Genomic DNA, 19,223 nt, shown 5'->3' on the forward strand with positions numbered 1-19,223 from the left:
ACCACTACCACTGTTCATTAGTCCATCCATCCTACTTCCATAGTTTTTTTTTTTTTTTTTCATCTTTTGGGCTTCCATTTTTGTGTCTATCTCAGGGGGCAAAAGAAAGCAAAATTACAGAGAAGCAGATTTTGCCTTTTTTTTTTTTGGTGGTGGTGGTGGGGGTGGTGGTGGGGGGGGGGGGCTCAATAAGTACCCGTAGATTCAAGTTTATTCAGGGTTACAAGATAACGACGAGAAATATGATGGTTTGCCAAAAATCAACCACATGTTTCACTCAAACAAAATTGTACAGGGTCGACTTTTTTCTCCACTTAAATGTGTTAGGTGGTAGAATACGACTTGAATATATCCAAACAGCCAATTAAGCAGACTAATCTGGACCGCACCACTAATCCTGATGCCTGCATGTGTAGGACTAGTAGATTAAGGGTGGGTTAGATATCCAGCTAGCAGCTGTTATCAGAAGAAGGAAGACCAGCAGCAAACGATGCAGACGACAAGTATGTGAAGAAACAGAAACAGAAGCAGCAGAAAGCAGCAGCAGCCTCATCTGCCCACAACATAGAACGTCTTAGATTCGATACTGCGACAACAATTCTACATCATGAGTTCTACATGACAAAACCTTAATAGTTGTCACGAGCAATGGTTACAGCCTTAAATTAAATAGGTGCTACTAGCACTTGCTCCTTTACAGTCTACACCCCATCTGCAAACCTTAATAAATAGTGCTATGGTTTTTCCTAAATATATAGCAGTATACAGCACCCACTCCAATCTCCTGAAAACTGTCAACCCCACCCGAAGCGAAAACTGCCACAGCTATCCTAATCAGGGGGATGCTAATTAAGTCATGATTTAATATACTGTAGTAGTAGTATTAAATTAAACCAACCAACCACTAGTCTGCGTGCAAACTGTTGAAAAATTGTCTGATTCTGTCCGCAATCGATATATTCCCCTTCACAAACTTGGAGAATTAATTAAGAGGGATGATCAGGTGTGTTATGGTAAAGGGCCACAAGGGGGGAAGCATTGGATTCCTTTAAAGATTGCCTGGAAAGTACTACATGGCAGTGCACGTTGGGCCGGAGACAACAATGCGTGGATTGCAGTTCGTTGATCTGTGGGAATTTCTTGGTCCTAGTCTAAATTAGTCCTCTACTCTCATCCTCTACCCCACAATTCGTTGTCGATATATATATATATATATATATATTAGATGCAAACCATCCATCCTAGCCAGCCAGTGTGGTGACTGGCGACGGCCGACGGTAGTGGTACTACGAATACTACTAACCAAAATCATATCTCCATCATGTATGTATCCTTGTTGTCTTTTTATGTACGTGAAGGTTTAACTGCATCGACACAATTTGGACCTTGTCTAGTAGAACAGGGTGCATTAGAAACTTGATATTGCATTATGAGTGGGTGTTGGAATCGATTTACTGCCTATTGCACATCGAAAATATTTGATCATCGAGAAGGGGCAAAGACTGTAAAAACTCTTTTAAGTGTTTGTATTGAATTTTAACCTGTTACAAAGGCTGTCTAAAAATTTCCAAACCTATAGAAGATACCTAGACCGATCAGTTATTTCGTTCTCATTAACCAATATATCTACCTGCACATATGATTATCCAGAGCGTCCCCGAGTTCTGACGCGGTAAAAGAAAAAGACAGCGTATTATGGATCATCATTGACATTGCCACTGCTAGTTCTGGAGTCTGGAGCCCCAGTTACCTGTGGGAGTATTTTAGTTTCTGTTTTTCTTCCCTCTTTTCTCTGTTCCAGAAAGAAAATCACCAGTGGGGTATAGAAAAACAAGACACATTTGGTAATAGGCAAGTCCTGTCCTAGTTGCGTTTTCTGTCTTCAATTCATGAAAGCTGTATTGGGACCTCAACTGGCAGCTGCCCAGCTTGGCGAATCCATCCATCTAAAACGCTCTCTGGAATGAGGCAAAATTTAATGCAGCAGTGGATTGAAAGGTTTGACTAGTAAAACGTAGGCCTTGTTTGGCAGGCAAGTTTTTTGTCAAATTTGTCTGCTACAAATTTTTTAAAAAATTTCAACTATAATAACTTCAAAAAACTTTTTAAAATTTTTAAACTATACACTTCAAAATATTCAAAAAAATTTTTAAAAACTTCTACAGTAAGTTATAATAAAATTTCAGACAAATACCCAAAAAAACTCACTTATCAAACGGAGCCATAAATTAGTTGAGAACTTGAAATTTGAGTGATCTAAGATTGCGGTCATCAAGTAGTCATTCTTCAACTTGGCCTTTGACATACTGTACTACCACCAACAACGTCGTACTCCTATTATTTTTGTCGTCAAGGGTCAAGGGCCAAGGCTGGAATTTCCAGGACTTAGTTCAGAAGTTCGATTCCTGCTCTTTTATACTTCAAACAATGCACATAGCTCAGACGTCTCCGGAGAAGCCGCAAACCAACCAGGATGTTTCTTTTACAATGAAAATGGAAAAAGAAAAGGGATTGGTCAGATTCGCACCCTTGATGCATAAATGACTTGTATTGTTAACATTAATACTAACTTGCACCGTGTAAGTGTAGATTTAAGATGAAGGCGTGTGGATTTAACTTCATGCGGGGTATTACCCATTGACTCTTCCATTTTGAGTTGCATTCCGTAATTGGGCTGAATGGTGCAAGCTGAGCTTTGATGGAGTCAACACTGACCGGCATGAGATGATCTATTACTTTTGTAACAGATTAACCAGTGCCATATGTATCTTCTGTTGCGTATTTCTCAACTAAAAAAAGGGGATACTTTAGCGGGGTTTTTTCCGACAATGACATGGGAGAGCAGAAAATCTCTTTGCCCAGCTTATTAGACAATCAGCACAGTAAAAGTAAAAGCGCGTTCCCTATATCCTTCGTCCTTGGCTTTGGGTTCGTTTCTTTTGGACTTCGGCTTGTATGGTTGATTTGCGCACTTCCATGGAAAGGAAAACAACACCGGCAGAAAGAGATTGAAGATCAATTTCGCAAAAGTTGGATCTTCTCAGATGCTGGTTGCACTTGAAGAAGGACTAAAGTCAGAGAGACAATGACTTGATCCGCCCCTCGTTTTGTCCTTTTCCAGGTGTGAATCGATTAACAAGTAGTAGCGTATAACAAAGCAGCCAACGTGTGCTGCTGCTGCTGCTTTCTTTATTGACTACTAATCTAAATATACCTTACCTCAACATCTTGTGTCACGATTTTAGCAGTGACAACTAATATTTCAGCAACCAAGAACCATGACCATGAGTTGGAATTGAGAACTTTTGAGCAATGTCCCTTTTTTTTTTTTTTTCTTTTCCCTTGTACTAGATTGTCCAGCTCAACGTTTGGACTATGTGACAGAATGATGAGTTCACATGCGGCCATAAGCACCAATCGGACATGGTGGAAAGGTATTTGCACAAGGAGACATTAGAGGACTGCAGAATGCAGAAAGCAGATGACAGAATATGGTGGACTGTGCAGCATGTGTTGAGATCAGTAGGAATCCTAAATGTCTAAATCTTAACTGGTAGTGCTAGGATGCGCAAATTCATGGTAAGACGACAATTGCTTTACATTGCTAAAACGGATTAGTAATATATACACTTTCTTGTTCGTAGTTCCTAGTTCACTGTTACTTTTGCAGGATCGAATAATTGCAGTAATGAAGAACTTCAGATGCTTCACTAAACTTTTATGTGCAACTCTGCATTTACCTTTTAGGCTTTTATGCGGAATTGTTGTATCGGCACTTGCCTTTACTTCGATCTTCAAGAACCACATCGACCGGATAGATATGGATCTGAGGGGGCTGAGGTCCAATACTAGCAGTAGAGACTCAGAAAGAAATCGAATAGGGAGTGCAGCTATAATATTGCCTTTGATCAAAATCAAGAAAAATCACATCTTTGAAAAAAGAATTGTGTTAAATCAATAATGTCACGAATTGAAGTTTTACTTTTACCAGAAACGTATTGTCAAGCAAGAACCAAATACTAGGGCACGTAATCATCTTCCAATGATGGTCTAGTTCGAGTCTCCAATGCCACTGGCGCCTTCGTAAATCCAACATTTGCCATTAGCAAGGGCTCCCCTCTCTCTGCTGCTTCCTCCATTCTTTGTATGTTTCTTCGCCGTCTATACTTCCTCAGACAAGCAAGAAGAATACATAGAAGCAGCAGCAGCAGCACTCCCCCAACCACAGACCCAACGATTATCCAGACTTTGTGATTGTTCTTCTCACCGCCGCCTCCCTGTCTGCTGGTACCTCCACCAGGAGCTGGAGCCAAAGCCGGAGCCGGGGCTGTGAACTCAACCACTATAGAGAAATGGCCTTGTTTTGCAGCAGAACAGGCACTCCGGTTAATTACATTGTCAAATTGAAAAGAGCCATCTAAACCAAAAGAAATACATTTTGGCGACAATCCTTTAGGCACCAGTTGGACGTTCGGAAGGTGGATAGTTATGGGATCTTTGGAAGCTCGGATGTCCAATTCCTGTAGATTTGTGGCTGACAAATTGACTGCATCATAAGCCAAGAGACCCACAATTGGTGCCAAATATGTGTAACCAGGTAAAGGGTAATACAAGGAAGACCAATTTGCCAAGTTGTGATAGACCAACACAAGCCTCTCAACATAAGGTTGCTCCAAAACACCAATTGGAATATGAAATTCTTTATAGCTGTTAACCCCTCTTCTTCTCAAGCTCCCACTTCTCAGCCTCAATGCTGCAACCTTAATCCCTGTCAAGTTGGATGGCACGTTGCCATCGTAGACAATGCCCGTTCTGGGCCGAACAACCAACGCCCTGAAAGCATAGTCTTGAAGTAGTGAATCTAGTGAGCGTGCAGATAATTCGGCAGCTGATTGAGCTCTAAGCACCGGAACAATCCAGAGAATGATGTAAAAATACGCAACAAGAAGCATCAGAATGCGAATAATCTAACGAATCCCCTGAAAGTAACCGCATCCAAAACGCAAGCATTCACGACCACATCTGAAAGCTGCTTTGTCCGATTCAACCACAATGGCCATGCTTTTGTTTCATCAAACCTAGAGGAGGCAAATTAGTGTGGAAATATGTAGAGATTCACTAAAAGCCAAAGGGCTGAAGTATCTCAGACTAACTTACAAAAGAACAGAAGTAATCTTGAACTTGAATGCACGCGTATAAAATCTCTGACAAATAGGTAGAGATATGAGGGAGAGAAATGACACGAATCCTCTTACCGATGCCGGCAGAAAATAGCAGGACAAAAATTTGGGCAAGAAAATGGTAGTGAAGGGCCGGAGGCATTAAGTGTGGCAAGACATTAATGGAAATAAAAAGCAAGTGGAGGGCAACTAACCACACACTAATACAGTCATACGCACACAAAACAGAAACACAGCTGTGTCGAGACAGAGAAGAGAGAGTTGCGGTGTTCAGCGTCCACCCCTACCGCTTGTGGAGTATTTACTCATCTCCTACCCACTTAAATTCGGACATGTCAGCCAAGGATTAGACCATGAAAGCTGAGTAGGTAGGGACCATTGCCGCCTTCCTTTACGAGTGTGGAGTTTCCTTTATTCGTTCTTTTCTTCTTTTTATTGTGGTGAGAACTTGGAAGTGGAACCCCAGCACCAATAATCCATGAACAACAGGGGCAGATGGAGAGGGAGATAGGGTTGAGAGATGTTTAGAGTGGTTTGGGGAGAAGAGCCGAGCTAGCAACCACCTAATGTTACGCTAAATTGGCATAATGCATATGGCCAATCAATTTACAAATGATAAAGAGACAATAAAATGAGAAAAATAAATAGTTAGGCAGGACCACTTGGACCTGCTTGATGGAAGAAAAATACTACTGAAAGCCATCGTTCAGGGTGTCTGGCTCAGCCTCGTGGTGGTCCTTGTGAATTTCTTTTTGCTACCATTTTGTGGAAGGATCTCATGTGTCTAAAATGTGACTACATTGCGATTATACCCTTAAACAATATAAAGGGAGGAAAAACATGGAATACTGCTCTAAGTTAGACGCTTAGTGGTGACCTCTTGATTGCTCGCAGATAAAGCATTTCTTCTGTATCTTTCACGGGCAGCTAGATTTCCATTCTGCATTTGGCCTTTTTCCTTTCTACGTCAGTCTTCGCTGTTCTTTCACGAGTGCGCCTCACCTTAGAAGAATGGGCAGCCTTCTGTTTAGCGGGGTTCTAAATTCTCAGCAACCGCATGCTAGGTCTAGCTGTTAACCTTCTGCTTCATCAGCTTCGCAAAGTTCAAGAGCCAAACCACCCTTATGGTCATAATGCTGAAGTAGCAGCGTGTACACATTACGACAACACCGAATAGGGGTATACTACTATCCCAGTGCAACAGAAAGTTAAACATGCAACTGAATACAAAAGTTCAAATTGATGCAGTAACCCCTGAAGGTCGTGCTGCCACATTGATCGGAGCTATATAAAAATTTCAAAGATGCAGGAAACGGGAATCTCTCTTGTAAGGTCATGCACAGCCTGCTTAAGACAAAATGATCAACTCAACACACTGCAAATGCAAATAAAAAATCAATAGTAAACACTATAAGCCAAGCCAATTGCAAGGACAATGACCAACCACCTGCAGCTTCACGGTATACACGAACTGAGTGAGTGAGAAATTTCATACAGACAATTACAAGCTTACTTCTAAAACCAGTTACAAGCTTGAGGCCCACCCCTTTCCCTAGGTTTTCTAATATTTGACAACAGACGAAGCACAAAATGCTGTCAACTAAATACTGCAATTGCCAATCATGGAGATACAATGCCCAAAAAAATGCAAGTAGGAAAAGAATCAATTAATATTATGCCGATACAAACCTCTGTTGAAGGAGAAAAATCAGACAAAGTCCATCCAAGCAAATAAATTAGTGTCTCCCCAGATCTTCATTTGGCATAGGGATATAGGAACTAAGTGGGGTGACAGATTGGAAGACATCTTTGGGCTCCGAGGATGGAACTGGATGCACCGCAATATCGCGAGTCACTAATGGAGTTGCATCATGAGAAGCAAATGGAGATGCCAGAGGCAGTGGTAATGAAGGTGGCGTTGTTCCAAGCGATTGGAGATTAGAGGTCGAAGGCACCTTAACAGGGTAAACTTCAGTGACCTCTTCAGTCCCTTCATCAAGGTACACAACATCCTGCATGGTAAGCTGGTGGTATTCGACAATCTCCCTCAGAAAACGGTTCTCCCGTGCAAAAACAGAATTCTCTTGAGCCAGGCGAGCTTTCTCAGCTAAAAGTGTCTCAAGTTGAAGCCGTATCTGTTGTCAAATGTTACTATTAGAGCTAATAAAATGTTGAAACAATCGATTCAAATAATGTTTTCTATTTGTTTTTGTTTACAGATGCAGCAAAAACTATTACTATTAATTAACATAATAAATAGAAAGGAAACTCCTCCTCCCCCGGAACCAACCAAACAACATCTGCAAAAGACTTTGAGGGTGGCATTTAAATTCTTCTTTCCTTTTATGTCGGTGGAAGGAGGGGAGAGAGAACTTTGATTTCTGGGACATCAGATAACCTAATTGCCATAAAAAAACTAAATGTGATGTACCGAGGCAAAAGACTTGCTAACTCCATGATGCTCTGCCAGCCTCTTTCCTATGAGTAAAATGAAGGTAGCATTAATGACAAAGATCTCTGGGGAAACCACTACAAAAAGATTGAACATATGGGAGGATCCGAATGAATTCTGCTTTCATTTCCCCCGTATCGAGCACTGGCAGGCTGCACTCTAGGCAGCTAGGATGGCTCGCTAGACCAGCAGCCAGACCAAGAATGAATGTGTAATGAAGGTATGATGTGCAAAAGTATAGTACTTTGTCTGAAAAAATCCCTATTTTTTGGACTTTAGAGGCAAAAAAAAATGCAATATATAGAAATGAAAGTTGAAACATTTCCTTTATTATTATTATTTTTTTTTGGTTGGGGGGGGGGGGAGGGGGGGTTTGATCGGGCTGGTGTAGAGACACAGCATGAGAGTGTACCAAATCATCATCTTCTGGGTTGTCTCCTTTTTCACGACTTTCTCTGAGAATTCTATTTTCTTCTTCCAGCTGAGCACAGCGCTCTTTAGCAAAAGCTAGGTCTGCTTTGACAGTCTTCAGTTCCCGTAAAAGAAGTTTTGCCTTTGCAGCCATTGCCATTGCGACCTGTGTTTTGACGCAATGAGAATGTAATGCACCTTGCAACTGTTAACAACAACTTAGAATTGAAATTAGAAAATTTCACCTAAATATACAAGAATTTTTTTATAAATGAGCTATTATCGAATCACCTTTCTTTCTTGTTTAGATTCCTAGTTTTATTTTTTTGGGAACATGTAAGCTTCATTAAAAAGACAAATATGTTACAAAACAGGAGGAAGATCCTGAGGGATGTCCAGAAAAGCCTGAAGATCAATGGAGAAAGGAGATAATTAAAGCAAATTCTTACTCTTATTCAAGTCTTAGCAGTATTAAACATAAGGAAGGTCAAGGCAAACGAGCAGAAAAACAGATTATTCTAAAGCTCAAGGACCAATTGGGCATGAGAAAATTGAAAGTAAATGAACGATTACAAGTACCATAAAAGAACTGAAAAACAAGAAAGAAAACTGAACGTAAAGGATAAAGGGGCCATAAAGAACCAAAAACCAAGAAAATGCTCAATTTGCTTCTAGATATCAGAATTTAGTGTGTCAAGGGTGATAAAACCTAGTTTAGACAAGCAATAGAAGAAAATTGAGTTTAGATCAATCTATGGCATCCATGATTTTTGAAACTATCATCTAGAAAATAGGGATCTAAGCATTTACAATTTTATAAGCAAAAACCTTCTCATGATCCGTTTAGCTTCCACAATACCTCATAAAGAAGAGGAAAGCCATATCATAGAACATAAAGTTGAATTAACTCCTAATCCTTTCCACATTATTTTAGTATTCCCCCACCCCCAAAAAAAAAATTCATGTGGTTGATTTTAGAAACCAACCAGAACAGATGTTGAACTAGGTTTTGGGCCGCGGGCGGGCCGGGGGGGGGGGGGGGAAGGGAACAATTATACCTTGGCTAATAGAGCCAAAAAACCCACCGTCAAATGCTAGAATCTTCTCAGAAGACCAACTTATACCATATGAAAGAAGCAATCAAAAAGGAAGGTGAGCAGAAAAACTGCTAGACAAGATATGATAATTTATTTTTACAAATTCATGAAATTTTTAAATGCACTATGACAGAGACACATAGAACAACTTCAAAGTAACAAACAAGTCTAAATAACAATAGACATCCCCCCTTGATACAATAATTAAAGCTTATACAACCAGCGTCACAGAGTTGGCACCTTACGTCGCGAGATGCCTTCAATTGGATTTCCAATTCTGCATGTGTCTGGGGTTGCAGATGGGTCTGGCCCAATGGTTGTTGCCGAAAACTACCAGTATTTGAAGTCTGGTTCTCAGGGATAGAACCACTTCCTTTTTTCCTTATTTGCAGCTTGCGTGTTTCTTGAATGATGTCTGCAGTGCGATTCTCCACAACTGCAAGACCCTCCTGCAAAAGAAGGGGATTTAGTTGTGGAACACAACAAAGAATGAACATAGAATGTAGACAAACATTGCGTGCAGGTCTAGGATGACTACCAAAACAGTTGTCCCCTGGAAGCTATTTGCACACGGCTTTTCAAAATTGTAGAGGTGCTAGATCAAACTATACAGAGTAAAACATCTGATCTTCAAATTTTTTTTTAAGGATCAACAAAAGGTCTTACTTGTTACATTACACTTTAGAAGGATCGATGCACATAAGCCCTCATCAAATGCCATATTAGTATTGAAATGATGTTCACATACAGAACCTTCAGCAGTTTTTTAAAGAAAAATCAAAGAATACACAGAAGCAAAACTATGAAAGCAACTCATATTATGCAACATCATAGCATGGTCAGGTCAAGACTTTTAGGCAGCCTCCTGATGCTGCTTATAAGGAGATAGAACTACATAAACAATTGTCCAAACTCTTAACATTAAAGTCATCCCCGAATTGGCATGAGGAATCACACTGCATACAGAAGAACTACAATTGTTCAAAACCAAAGCATTTGTGCAGAAAAATAGAGAAACCTACTTCTAATGCATTTCCAATCGTCCCGCCAATGTAATTAAGCGAAGAAGCCAGTGCACCTAGTCCCTTTTGTAAAGTAGGGCTGTCTTTCTTCGGACGGCTTTCAGATGACGAGTATGTCCCATCATACTGCAAACAGGTGAAGGGACAACATAAAATAACAGAACAGTAAGGGCTACCCTAAAGGTTCTTTACAAAGAAAAAAGCAAATGATATGCTATGTAAAGACAGTTCATATGAAAAATTTTGGAATATTATGGCAAAACGTGTTAACAGCATATAAAAGGAGAATCATAAGGGTTGTTCCCAAATGAGTGTAAATGGCTTTTAAAATTCTTGACCAGTTCAGACACAGTGATCATTTTTGAAGTTCACCTGGCCCCTAGTTGCTCTACCAGACATCTGCGGTGTTGTCCTTCCTGGTGTTTCATGCTGTTGGGATGCATTATCATCATCTATAATGGCTTTAGCTTTTCTAGCAAGTACACCCCACAATCCTTGTTTAGGTTCATTCAAGCTTTTCATTGATGTATACTCATAGCTGGAAAAACCCTACATGTAACCAGTAAACATTAAGTGGAGTAAAAAGCACACAACAGGAATTAAGAGCTAAAAAATAGATAATACTCCACTACGGAAAAGAAATAATAGGAAGCTTCCTACATGCTAGGATGCTTTAAAAAAATAATAAAAATAATGCACTACCAAAAAAAAACAAAGGAAAAATGAAACTCATTCAGTTTCAATTGTGCTGATGAAGTAATTTATCAGAAGGTGAGTGTCTTCCTGAAAATCTCATGAGTCACATGATAATGCCAAAACTCAAAAATGTCCTTGTTTAAACCAAAGATACGTTTACTAACATAAGTTGTCCCAAGGGCCTTCTCCGTCGAATATTCTGCAAACTGTTCCAATGCATAAAGCAGAAGTATTCACTAACATATTAATTCATTTATTAAACTACAGAAATTTCCTATCCACAAAGTGATCCAAATGATTCCAAAACCTCGTATACTGGTATTGGGGTCTTTTCCAGAAGCACACATGTAAGAATCCATCAACTAACTTCTTGTCCATTTGGCATGCCCCAGGAAGAGGCATGCATGTATTTTTCAGCGATTGACTTACTTCTTTTTTAGTTGGATGCACAACTACTTAAATGCTTTTAGTTTGGAAACATTACACCTTTGATCCCTCATCTTTGCACTTTTAACAGGCAACCCCAGCCAACAACGTGTCTTTAAAAGAAGGCAGCTCAAACTTTGGAGATGGATAAGACATCATGCCTGCAACCGCATCTGATAGAGCATCATGCACTCTTACCGCTTCATGTCTAAAACATCCAATTGAGGACTAATTTATAATTCACATGCACGAAATACCATCACTCAGTCCCTTCAGGCTTCCCAGAGGGTGATAATCCCCAGCTTACAACTCGCTCACATTCCCTCTTCTAAGTTAGAATGATAAAATTCCCCTGAAGCTTTTCAGACAGAAATGTACCCGTGGCAGTTTCATCTCCTTTTACACATTTAAGAAACGAGATTATTACAACCCATCCAATATGCTTAGTCCTGTCACATCACAAGAATCCACACTTACGTGCTAGTAGGGGAGGAACCGAGTTGCACTTTATAAACATATTTCTGATTCAAGTCCAGCATTTCTCAGAAATGGTTCCAAATTGTCACCTTTCTAACCTTTTCTTAAAGAACCCACTCCTATTCAGCTATGACAACATATTTCTGATTCAAGTCCAACATTTCTAAGAAAGAGTTCCAAATTGTCAAACTTTTCTAAAACAAAACCCATTCCTATTCAACTGTGACGGCTCAATTCGACGGAAATCTACGAAAGCTCAGGAGAAAAAACTTCAAATCTGAAAACAGCTATGCTGAAATCAAGTCAATAGAGCATATAAGTACTTAGATATATAAAGGATAAGATAACTGGAAAAGCTGGAACCTTGGGCGAGGAAGAGGAAGAGGACGAGGATCGAAGGGGATTGGAGTCGCGAGGAGAGGACTGGCCATAAGCGGACGAGAGAGACGAGTCGCGATGAGCAGAAGAGGCTCTGATTGCTTTAGCAGCGAGAGAGGATGCGGAAGGCGATGAAGTGCCGCCGTCGCCGTCAACATCGTCCGGTAGCTGCAGCGGAGGAGGAGGCGCTGGATTATACGGACTCCCAATTTCTTCTTTGAAAGTGGAAGCCTTACCTAATTGCTGCCTCCTCCTATACGCCATCAATTATTTTGGACTTCTCCTCAGAACTCCAGAACCGCCACCGCTAATCCTTGATCCAGCTAAACTTTTCTAGTCAATCGGAATTGAATGCCGGGAGAGAATGGAATTCGAAATCCTTTTCCCCCTTTAAAATTACCTAACAACCTCGCCTTGTTTGCTTCTTCCTCTTTTAGCTGGTACAAAGAGGGGGCCGAAAAAAAAAAAAAAAAGAAGGAGAGATAGAGAAAGAGAAAAAAGCGCCAAGGGGAAACCACCTGCTGCACTGTTTAACTGAACCTCGGCATCGGCTGATTCCGCACCAGCCCAGATCCGATTCCTTCAATTATGAAATGGGCATGCTTCTCCCATTCCCCACTTTTTTTTTTTTTTTTTTTTTTTTTGCGGGGTGGCAAAAATTAACTTTGCGTCCGCTAATTTTAATACTAATCTCAACGGAGTCTCTTTTGTTGCAGATACCATTTATCTGCCCACTTCTATTTTGAGTTTCAACCCATATTCTTAGAAGGAATGTAAGTTTAAACGAGTCGAATCAAGTTGGACATTATTGCATGAAACTCGATTTGATTTTTTTAGTCTATTTGAATCAAACTTCTATTGAGCCAAATTTTTTATACTTTAATGTATTCGTTTTTACGATGCTTTGTACATATGAAGCCTGATTATTAACACAAAATTCCATTCGACTTTTACTTGAACGCTTAATGAATTAATCTGTAATGAGTTCTATTAAGCTAAGCACGATTGAATGAGTTCTATTCAACGTTTAATTATCTCTTGTTCTGTAGATTTTAATTATTTTTTTCGTTCATTTCATCTCTGCTTTCTTTGGATTAATATGGAATTGTTGTTTTCACTTCTGTATTGAGGAAGAAAGTTGAATAGAAACTAACATTGCTACATTTGCAATAAACTCAAAACACGATGTTCTATGGAAGCATGGCTTCCCACTATGGATGGATTACACAGTAGTTAGGACAAGCTTCTAAAATTAAGCCTTGATTTGATGCAAAGTTTATATTCACAGTTAATAGAAATGATATTTTGACCAAAGGGTAAGGACGGGGGGAAAGTAGGCAGACGATGATATAACAAATTTGCTAGTTATTGAGAGCGTCAAATTGGAGAGCCAAGGAATCACATTGGAACATGTTGCAAAAGGACTAGAATAAAATTACTCCAAAACATGAGCGAGAGCAAAGCATGCAATTTTGTGATTTTGTGCTCTGTCAAAAGTATCGGCGGAGTTTCTTGAAGATCTTGGGCCTCCATTGTCAGACATGTGGGCCATTTGTTGGATTGCGATCAGGCACAATGATTTTATGGGTTTTGCGTGGTCCACGCCTTCTTTTAAGCAGGCCTTCTTTTAGAATTCTATTGGGATTCCCACTTGGTCCATATGCAACTCAATTTTGGTTTATTTTCTTAATAGAAGCTTATACACATATTAATTTTGGTTTAACTAAGAATACGGCTGAAAGATGCAACCAAGTTACTTGATATTCGAATTAAATTTGAATTGATAAGAGTTCGTTCGAACTTGATTCTCCAATAACGGTCGAAAACAGTTTGTTCCAGATCAGTTTGGCAAATAAAAATACCAAACTCGAACAAAATTTCAAACTCATTAGAAGAATCAAACAAAGTTGAACACTAAAATGTTCAGTTTAATTAGATTCATTTACACCCTTTACCAAGAAGAGCAGCAACTAAATTTGTTTACACCCCTAGCCAAGATCAACACTGATATTTCAGTAACGCGGATATAATTATCATGATTATGGAAACAATAACTCTCGTCTAAAATAGTAAATTGCGGAATGAACTACTTTCTTTCATCGTCCTTGAAAGGATGGAGTTTTTAAGCCATCGTTGGGAAAGGGAGTATGGAAATGTAAACAAATTGCAACGGACGAGTACTGGATGAAAATTGACTACGATACAAACATATTATTCAATCACTGTTACCTCAACATAGCTGGTGTGTGGTGATACAAACATCAGGACTTCAAATCGAACCTAAAATTACTTTTTGGTCCGATAATGACATTTAAATTTATGTGTGTCTCAAAGCTTCAAGCAACTTATTCAAAGCTTCAAGTAACTTATTACAGTAACCATTAAGACTGTATCTTACAAAAGATAGATGGTATCTGGTACCCTTTTTCAAAGGCTGCGGTTGTTTACTTGTCTCTCGGGATAGGGATTGTGCTACTCTCGAATTACTTGAAACTATGGCAAAAACATGTAACAGCCATTACAGACTGTCCTCCTTATTAATCAACTATTTTTACCGAATTCTGGTGTGTGCCCACAAGTGTTTTAAGGTTCTTATTTCGAATCTCGTTTGACAGTTGATCGTCTATCACTCGCGGATTCTTTTGAAAGTAGATCGCGTCTCTTTCATTTGATACTCATCCGCGTCAAACAGCCAGGCCTTTCTTGTGGTGATGCTCTTAAGATCTTCTTGTCGTTAGACAAAGACTGGGATTGCTGCTTTAAGCACTTAAAAACTATAATTCTTTGTAGCTCAAGTATATACCTATGTTCAACCACTGTCCCTTGCCCATTCCAGAAACATTTCAAGTGTCTATAGAAGATCAATGGTTCACTGCTTACTTTTCATCACTTGTCACTGATATTTGATTTCTCTAAATTTAAACGAGTGTGCGATGCACTGGTCTGGTCCAATGTTGATTTAGTCCGTGTCGATTCTCCTTGATCCAGTTAGGTGTTTTCTTAAATAAGTTAGCATAAGAATAAAAGTAGTATAGAAATTGCATATTGATAAAAAAAAAGTATATATCTATATACAAATGGACTAATTAACCCCACAAAATTGGTCGTGAGATTTGCTTTCGCCTAACTGGACCACAATAATTGCAATACATAATTGAGTAAATCTTATATACACTATTACTATTGAATCCATGATATATATGTACAAAAATTGAATTTTAAATTCAAATTCTGCATAATTGTCATTCATGCAACGTTGACAGTGATATACATTGTCAGCATAGAAAAGATTAGTCATATGTAACTTATGAACTTTATGCCATCCTTATATATCTTTACCCCATGCAATTGTAATCGTATTCTCTTGCAATATATCAGTTGTGTATTGATTTCAATTAAAAAAAAATGAAAAGAAAGTTTTTTGATTGGTTTGAGTGACCATAATAGAAAAATTACAAAAATATTTTATTGTTTGGGTATGAACTGATATGTATTTTTTTTTTTGCTTGCATTATAAACTCATTTTTTTAATATATTTTTATCCACTTTTTTTTATTTCTTGCACATCACGTTGCAAAATAGATCACAGTGTTATTATCTCCTACACTCTTTTTTTTTCCAGCGATTGCCAGACTCATGAATCACATAGCAATAATATGCAATCACGATAGGGATTTGTAAATGCTGGATTGGCTGCGGAGATGGTCAAATATTCCCAGACAAACCAACATGGAGAAATCCCTACAGTGGTAGCATGAAAGGCTGTATAGGTCGTTAGGAATGACAAACTAAGCCTTAGATGAAAAGAAAAAAAAAAAAAAAAAAAAAACTAAGCTGAGATGTTACTATTTACAGGGCTGTGTTGATATCTGTACATGTATCCATCGGCTCGGAGTTGTTGCAATCAAATCAAATATGCTCGAGAAAAACTTCCAAAATAGAAATGAGCATAAATCTTGGTGCATGCAAGCCACTTGGGAGTCAGAGAGGGGAAAGGATAATGAAGAATATGAAATTAGCCATAAAATGTTGGTCGAAAGTTTTCTCTGTAACTCCGCGATGTGTTGGTTTTCTCTGTAACATAAAATGTTGGTTTTCCCTGTAACTCCGTGATGTGTAGCCATATGATTTGATCCAAAATACCCTCTATCCATGTTTATCCACGCTTGTCTTCTTATGGTTCCGACAAAACCCATGCTCATTTTACGCTGTCTAATCCAATTTGAACTAGCCATGTTCAATGAACTTGAATATTAATACAGATAGAACTAGGTATATTCTGCAGGATAGTACCTGAGGACAATGACAACAAATTTTTTACTGATTTTAATTTTTTTTCCCAATCAATTTAATGAGTCAAATGAATGTGTTTCCTTCAGCCATCTAATTGCTAAGGAAAATGCAGACAAGCCAGTTATTGTAGTTCCTCAGTGACAACAGCAGCATTGTTTGGGGCTGTATACCTTCCATGTGAGTGGAGGAAAAAAGCAGTCTGATATATGACTCAGTCCATCTATGAACCATCTCACAAATCGGTGAGATTCATACACCTTACAAGCAGAAGTAGTTGTGGATGTGAAACAAGGGCCTTTAATTTCTCGCCACCAATAAATTTTATTGGAAAATGACGAGATCACAAGCACAAGAATTGACCCGTAAATGGCCGCAAAGAAAAGAGAAAAGTCTATTACAAATTTACATTAATACAGTACTATAAACAACCCCCAATTGGAACCCAAAACTTGTTTGTGGAGCCTCAGTTGTTATTTATTTTCATTTTGGCAGTTGGCACCGAGCAGTAGCTTTCCACTAAACTAGTGAATGAAAGTCGTCACAGAGAGGCGCAATTATACTACAACAATATAAGGAGGTACAGAATGAAACTGCTGCGCAATTTATCAGTAAAATACTCATGGACATGATGAGAGCAGCCCCTATTTTCAGTCATTTGCAATCTCTCTCTAATCAGTCGGACACCCCTCAAAGAGTGAGCCTCAACTGTAGCAATTCTCATTATTACACCACAGTTTCATTGGCTCTCACCCCAGTTTCCACTAGGATGTAATTAGGGCCTATGAGTGTTTTTTTTTAAAAAAAAATTTTAATCCACCTGGTTTGTTAATTGTTATCCATGACCTAAAAGCTAATCATAAACATAGCTGTTCTGTCACTGAGTAGAACATATCCATGACCTAGCTCCAAATTTTCTTTTTTTAACAGAAGACAGAAATGACCAATTGATTGAATAGAATTTCTCCGTGGATCTCCTTAGATTACTCTTATTGAGCCGGTTTCTCGATGCTTTCTGCTTCGTTGAGTGTAAGTGTGTGTGTGTGTGGGTTTCTACCAGTAGGAAGAAAAACAGAAGACAGAAATGTATTCTGCTAGCTTATGTATATTTGTTTCTAGCATGTAAGGTTCCAGTCTCGAGTGCCATAATTCATAAAAAAAAAAAAAAAACTGGAATTTGGATGCCGACACGTAATTTTTCTAATATATAATTCATAGTTTGTAATCAAAATTATTCATTCCATTTGTAGGGATGCCAATAAAACGTGGTTTAAATGAGGGTACGCCTAGCAAAAGAGATGTCAAATCTAATATCGAAAAAGGCTTTATATTTGCAAACTGCTAACTAATCTCTTGTTGTTTTCTTGCGTTGATTTGTCATTTTACAGAATTGATTCGTGATGTCAACCGTTTCCTTATCTTTAATATCATTATGAAAGACGGGTAATTTTCATCAGTAACTTCAATTACATCCCCCCAAATATTTTTCAAAAGTTTAATGAATTGCTTTCTTTTGTGGAGTCATTCTCCCATGATTGTAGACACTTAAGCCTCAGCCTTTTTTTTTTTTTTTGGGTCTAATTTAAACCTCTGCCTAACTATTCACTGAAAAAGAAAATAGTAGAAAAAGTCCTGAGATTAGTAGGGAAGCCAATATGGCATGCTTGGTTTATGGAAAAAAATGTGTTTGGATAGAGTATTATTTGAAATATTATTTAGAATAGTTACTGTAATATTTTTTATAATGTAATGTATGTGAGATAAAAAGTAATTGGGAATATGAACAGATGGATTCGAAAATGTGTTTATGATGCGAGCGAAATATTATTCGAGATAAATTTGCAATCCAAACACACTCGTACTAGTGGTGTTTACTAGAGTCAACTCCTAGCTATCAGCAGACAAGTCAAATTCATTTTAAAGAACCAGCTTATCTCTGCAAATTGATAATTAATGTCATTTTCCTCACGCTATTTTCTTGTGTGGATTTGATTAAATTGTATGCTTACGTTAATATCGTCAATCAAGACGAGCTGTTTTCATTAGTTGCATCAATTTTAGCCCTTAATATTCTAAAGCGTTATATGCAACTTTACTGTTTTTGCCGTTTAATGAGTTGTTTTGTTTTGTCACTCCTATCACTTATCACCGTTGGCATTTGAACCTCAATTTAACTATTCCTGAAAAAAAAAAAAAAGCAAAAAGAAAAAAAAAAAAAGACAATCTTCTGCGTTTTAGTTTAGCCAGTGAGGTCTAGGAGCGAATATGGCATAGGAATCTCTTGCAATACGTGAAAGAGACGAAAAGACTAATGCACCAAGTAAAAATTGCTAGTTGTGCCAGTACTTATTTTTCATTAAACTGGAAGTTGGAATTCTTGGGTTTTCGGTACATGCCGAATTCAGTGGGGGCTTGGAGATTTACCAAAGCAATCAATGTGAAAAGAAAGCTGGACATTTATGTAATTTGAGCTATGAGCTGTCGCCTTCTCCTGACCCCAGGTTCAAAACACAGGACAAACCCTATTATACTTCTGAATTGTTGGGAGGAGGGAGGGCAAGGAAAAGAGTAGTCCAGATAGATATCGTCTATGAAAGCACTGACGCGAGAGAGAGAGGGAGAGACTGTTGTAAGACTTGAAAAGAGTAATGGTCAAAGAAAACCCCACCAAATGTTCTTTTCATTTCCTATAAAAGTAGACCATGGAGAGGGGAGCACGTAGAGAGGCACAGCACTTTATCCACATCTGTATAAATACGAGCCATCCCTTCAGTTAAGATCATCTTTCATGCCG

The 19,223-nt window shown here is 38.6% G+C and overlaps 2 protein-coding genes and 1 long non-coding RNA gene across 7 annotated transcripts; 1 reads left to right on the top strand and 2 right to left on the bottom strand.

The window, feature by feature from the left end:
* The first annotated feature begins 2,759 nt into the window (after window positions 1–2,759).
* On the top strand, window positions 2,760–3,643 carry LOC140036997 (uncharacterized). The gene is made up of 2 exons (XR_011840753.1): window positions 2,760–3,121; window positions 3,385–3,643. It is a non-coding gene; the product is annotated as an uncharacterized lncRNA (long non-coding RNA).
* Window positions 3,644–3,869: 226 nt separating this feature from the next.
* On the bottom strand, window positions 3,870–7,001 carry LOC113731639 (uncharacterized). 4 transcript variants are annotated; one of them, XM_072080437.1, is made up of 2 exons: window positions 6,870–7,001; window positions 3,870–5,078 (listed from the first exon to the last, which is right to left on the bottom strand). In XM_072080437.1, the coding sequence occupies exon 2, from the start codon at window positions 4,950–4,952 to the stop codon at window positions 4,020–4,022; it is 933 nt and encodes a 310-aa protein (XP_071936538.1). In that variant the 5' UTR covers window positions 4,953–5,078; window positions 6,870–7,001; the 3' UTR covers window positions 3,870–4,019. The 4 variants fall into 4 exon arrangements, with proteins under 4 accessions (XP_071936538.1, XP_027112823.1, XP_071936533.1 ...); XM_027257022.2 differs by lacking the exon at window positions 6,870–7,001 and adding an exon at window positions 5,375–5,580; XM_072080432.1 differs by lacking the exon at window positions 6,870–7,001 and adding an exon at window positions 5,256–5,580.
* On the bottom strand, window positions 5,734–12,911 carry LOC113731611 (uncharacterized). Of its 2 annotated transcripts, XM_027256980.2 has the most exons (7): window positions 12,125–12,907; window positions 10,535–10,711; window positions 10,163–10,288; window positions 9,386–9,589; window positions 8,045–8,209; window positions 6,870–7,315; window positions 5,734–6,524 (listed from the first exon to the last, which is right to left on the bottom strand). In XM_027256980.2, the coding sequence occupies exons 1-6, from the start codon at window positions 12,401–12,403 to the stop codon at window positions 6,917–6,919; spliced, it is 1,350 nt and encodes a 449-aa protein (XP_027112781.2). In that variant the 5' UTR covers window positions 12,404–12,907; the 3' UTR covers window positions 5,734–6,524; window positions 6,870–6,916. The 2 variants fall into 2 exon arrangements, with proteins under 2 accessions (XP_027112781.2, XP_071936517.1); XM_072080416.1 differs by lacking the exon at window positions 5,734–6,524 and having other exon boundaries at window positions 6,605–7,315; window positions 8,045–8,248; window positions 12,125–12,911.
* Between the last annotated feature and the right edge of the window lie 6,312 nt (window positions 12,912–19,223).

The sequence above is a fragment of the Coffea arabica genome, chromosome 1c (assembly GCF_036785885.1).
Source record: "Coffea arabica cultivar ET-39 chromosome 1c, Coffea Arabica ET-39 HiFi, whole genome shotgun sequence".
Taxonomy (NCBI): Eukaryota; Viridiplantae; Streptophyta; class Magnoliopsida; order Gentianales; family Rubiaceae; genus Coffea; species Coffea arabica.

What these genes read in the sequence shown, in the direction of transcription:
- LOC113731639 (XM_072080437.1), bottom strand. Translation starts at nt 4,952, where the DNA reads ATGCTTCTTGTTGCGTATTTTTACATCATTCTCTGGATTGTTCCGGTG.
- LOC113731611 (XM_072080416.1), bottom strand. Translation starts at nt 12,403, where the DNA reads ATGGCGTATAGGAGGAGGCAGCAATTAGGTAAGGCTTCCACTTTCAAA. An exon ending in CGATTGGAAATGCATTAGAA is followed by an intron (nt 9,590 to 10,162) that starts GTAGGTTTCTCT and finishes CTTCTTTTGCAG; the next exon opens with GAGGGTCTTGCAGTTGTGGA. An exon ending in ACCCAGAAGATGATGATTTG is followed by an intron (nt 7,316 to 8,044) that starts GTACACTCTCAT and finishes ATTTGACAACAG; the next exon opens with ATACGGCTTCAACTTGAGAC.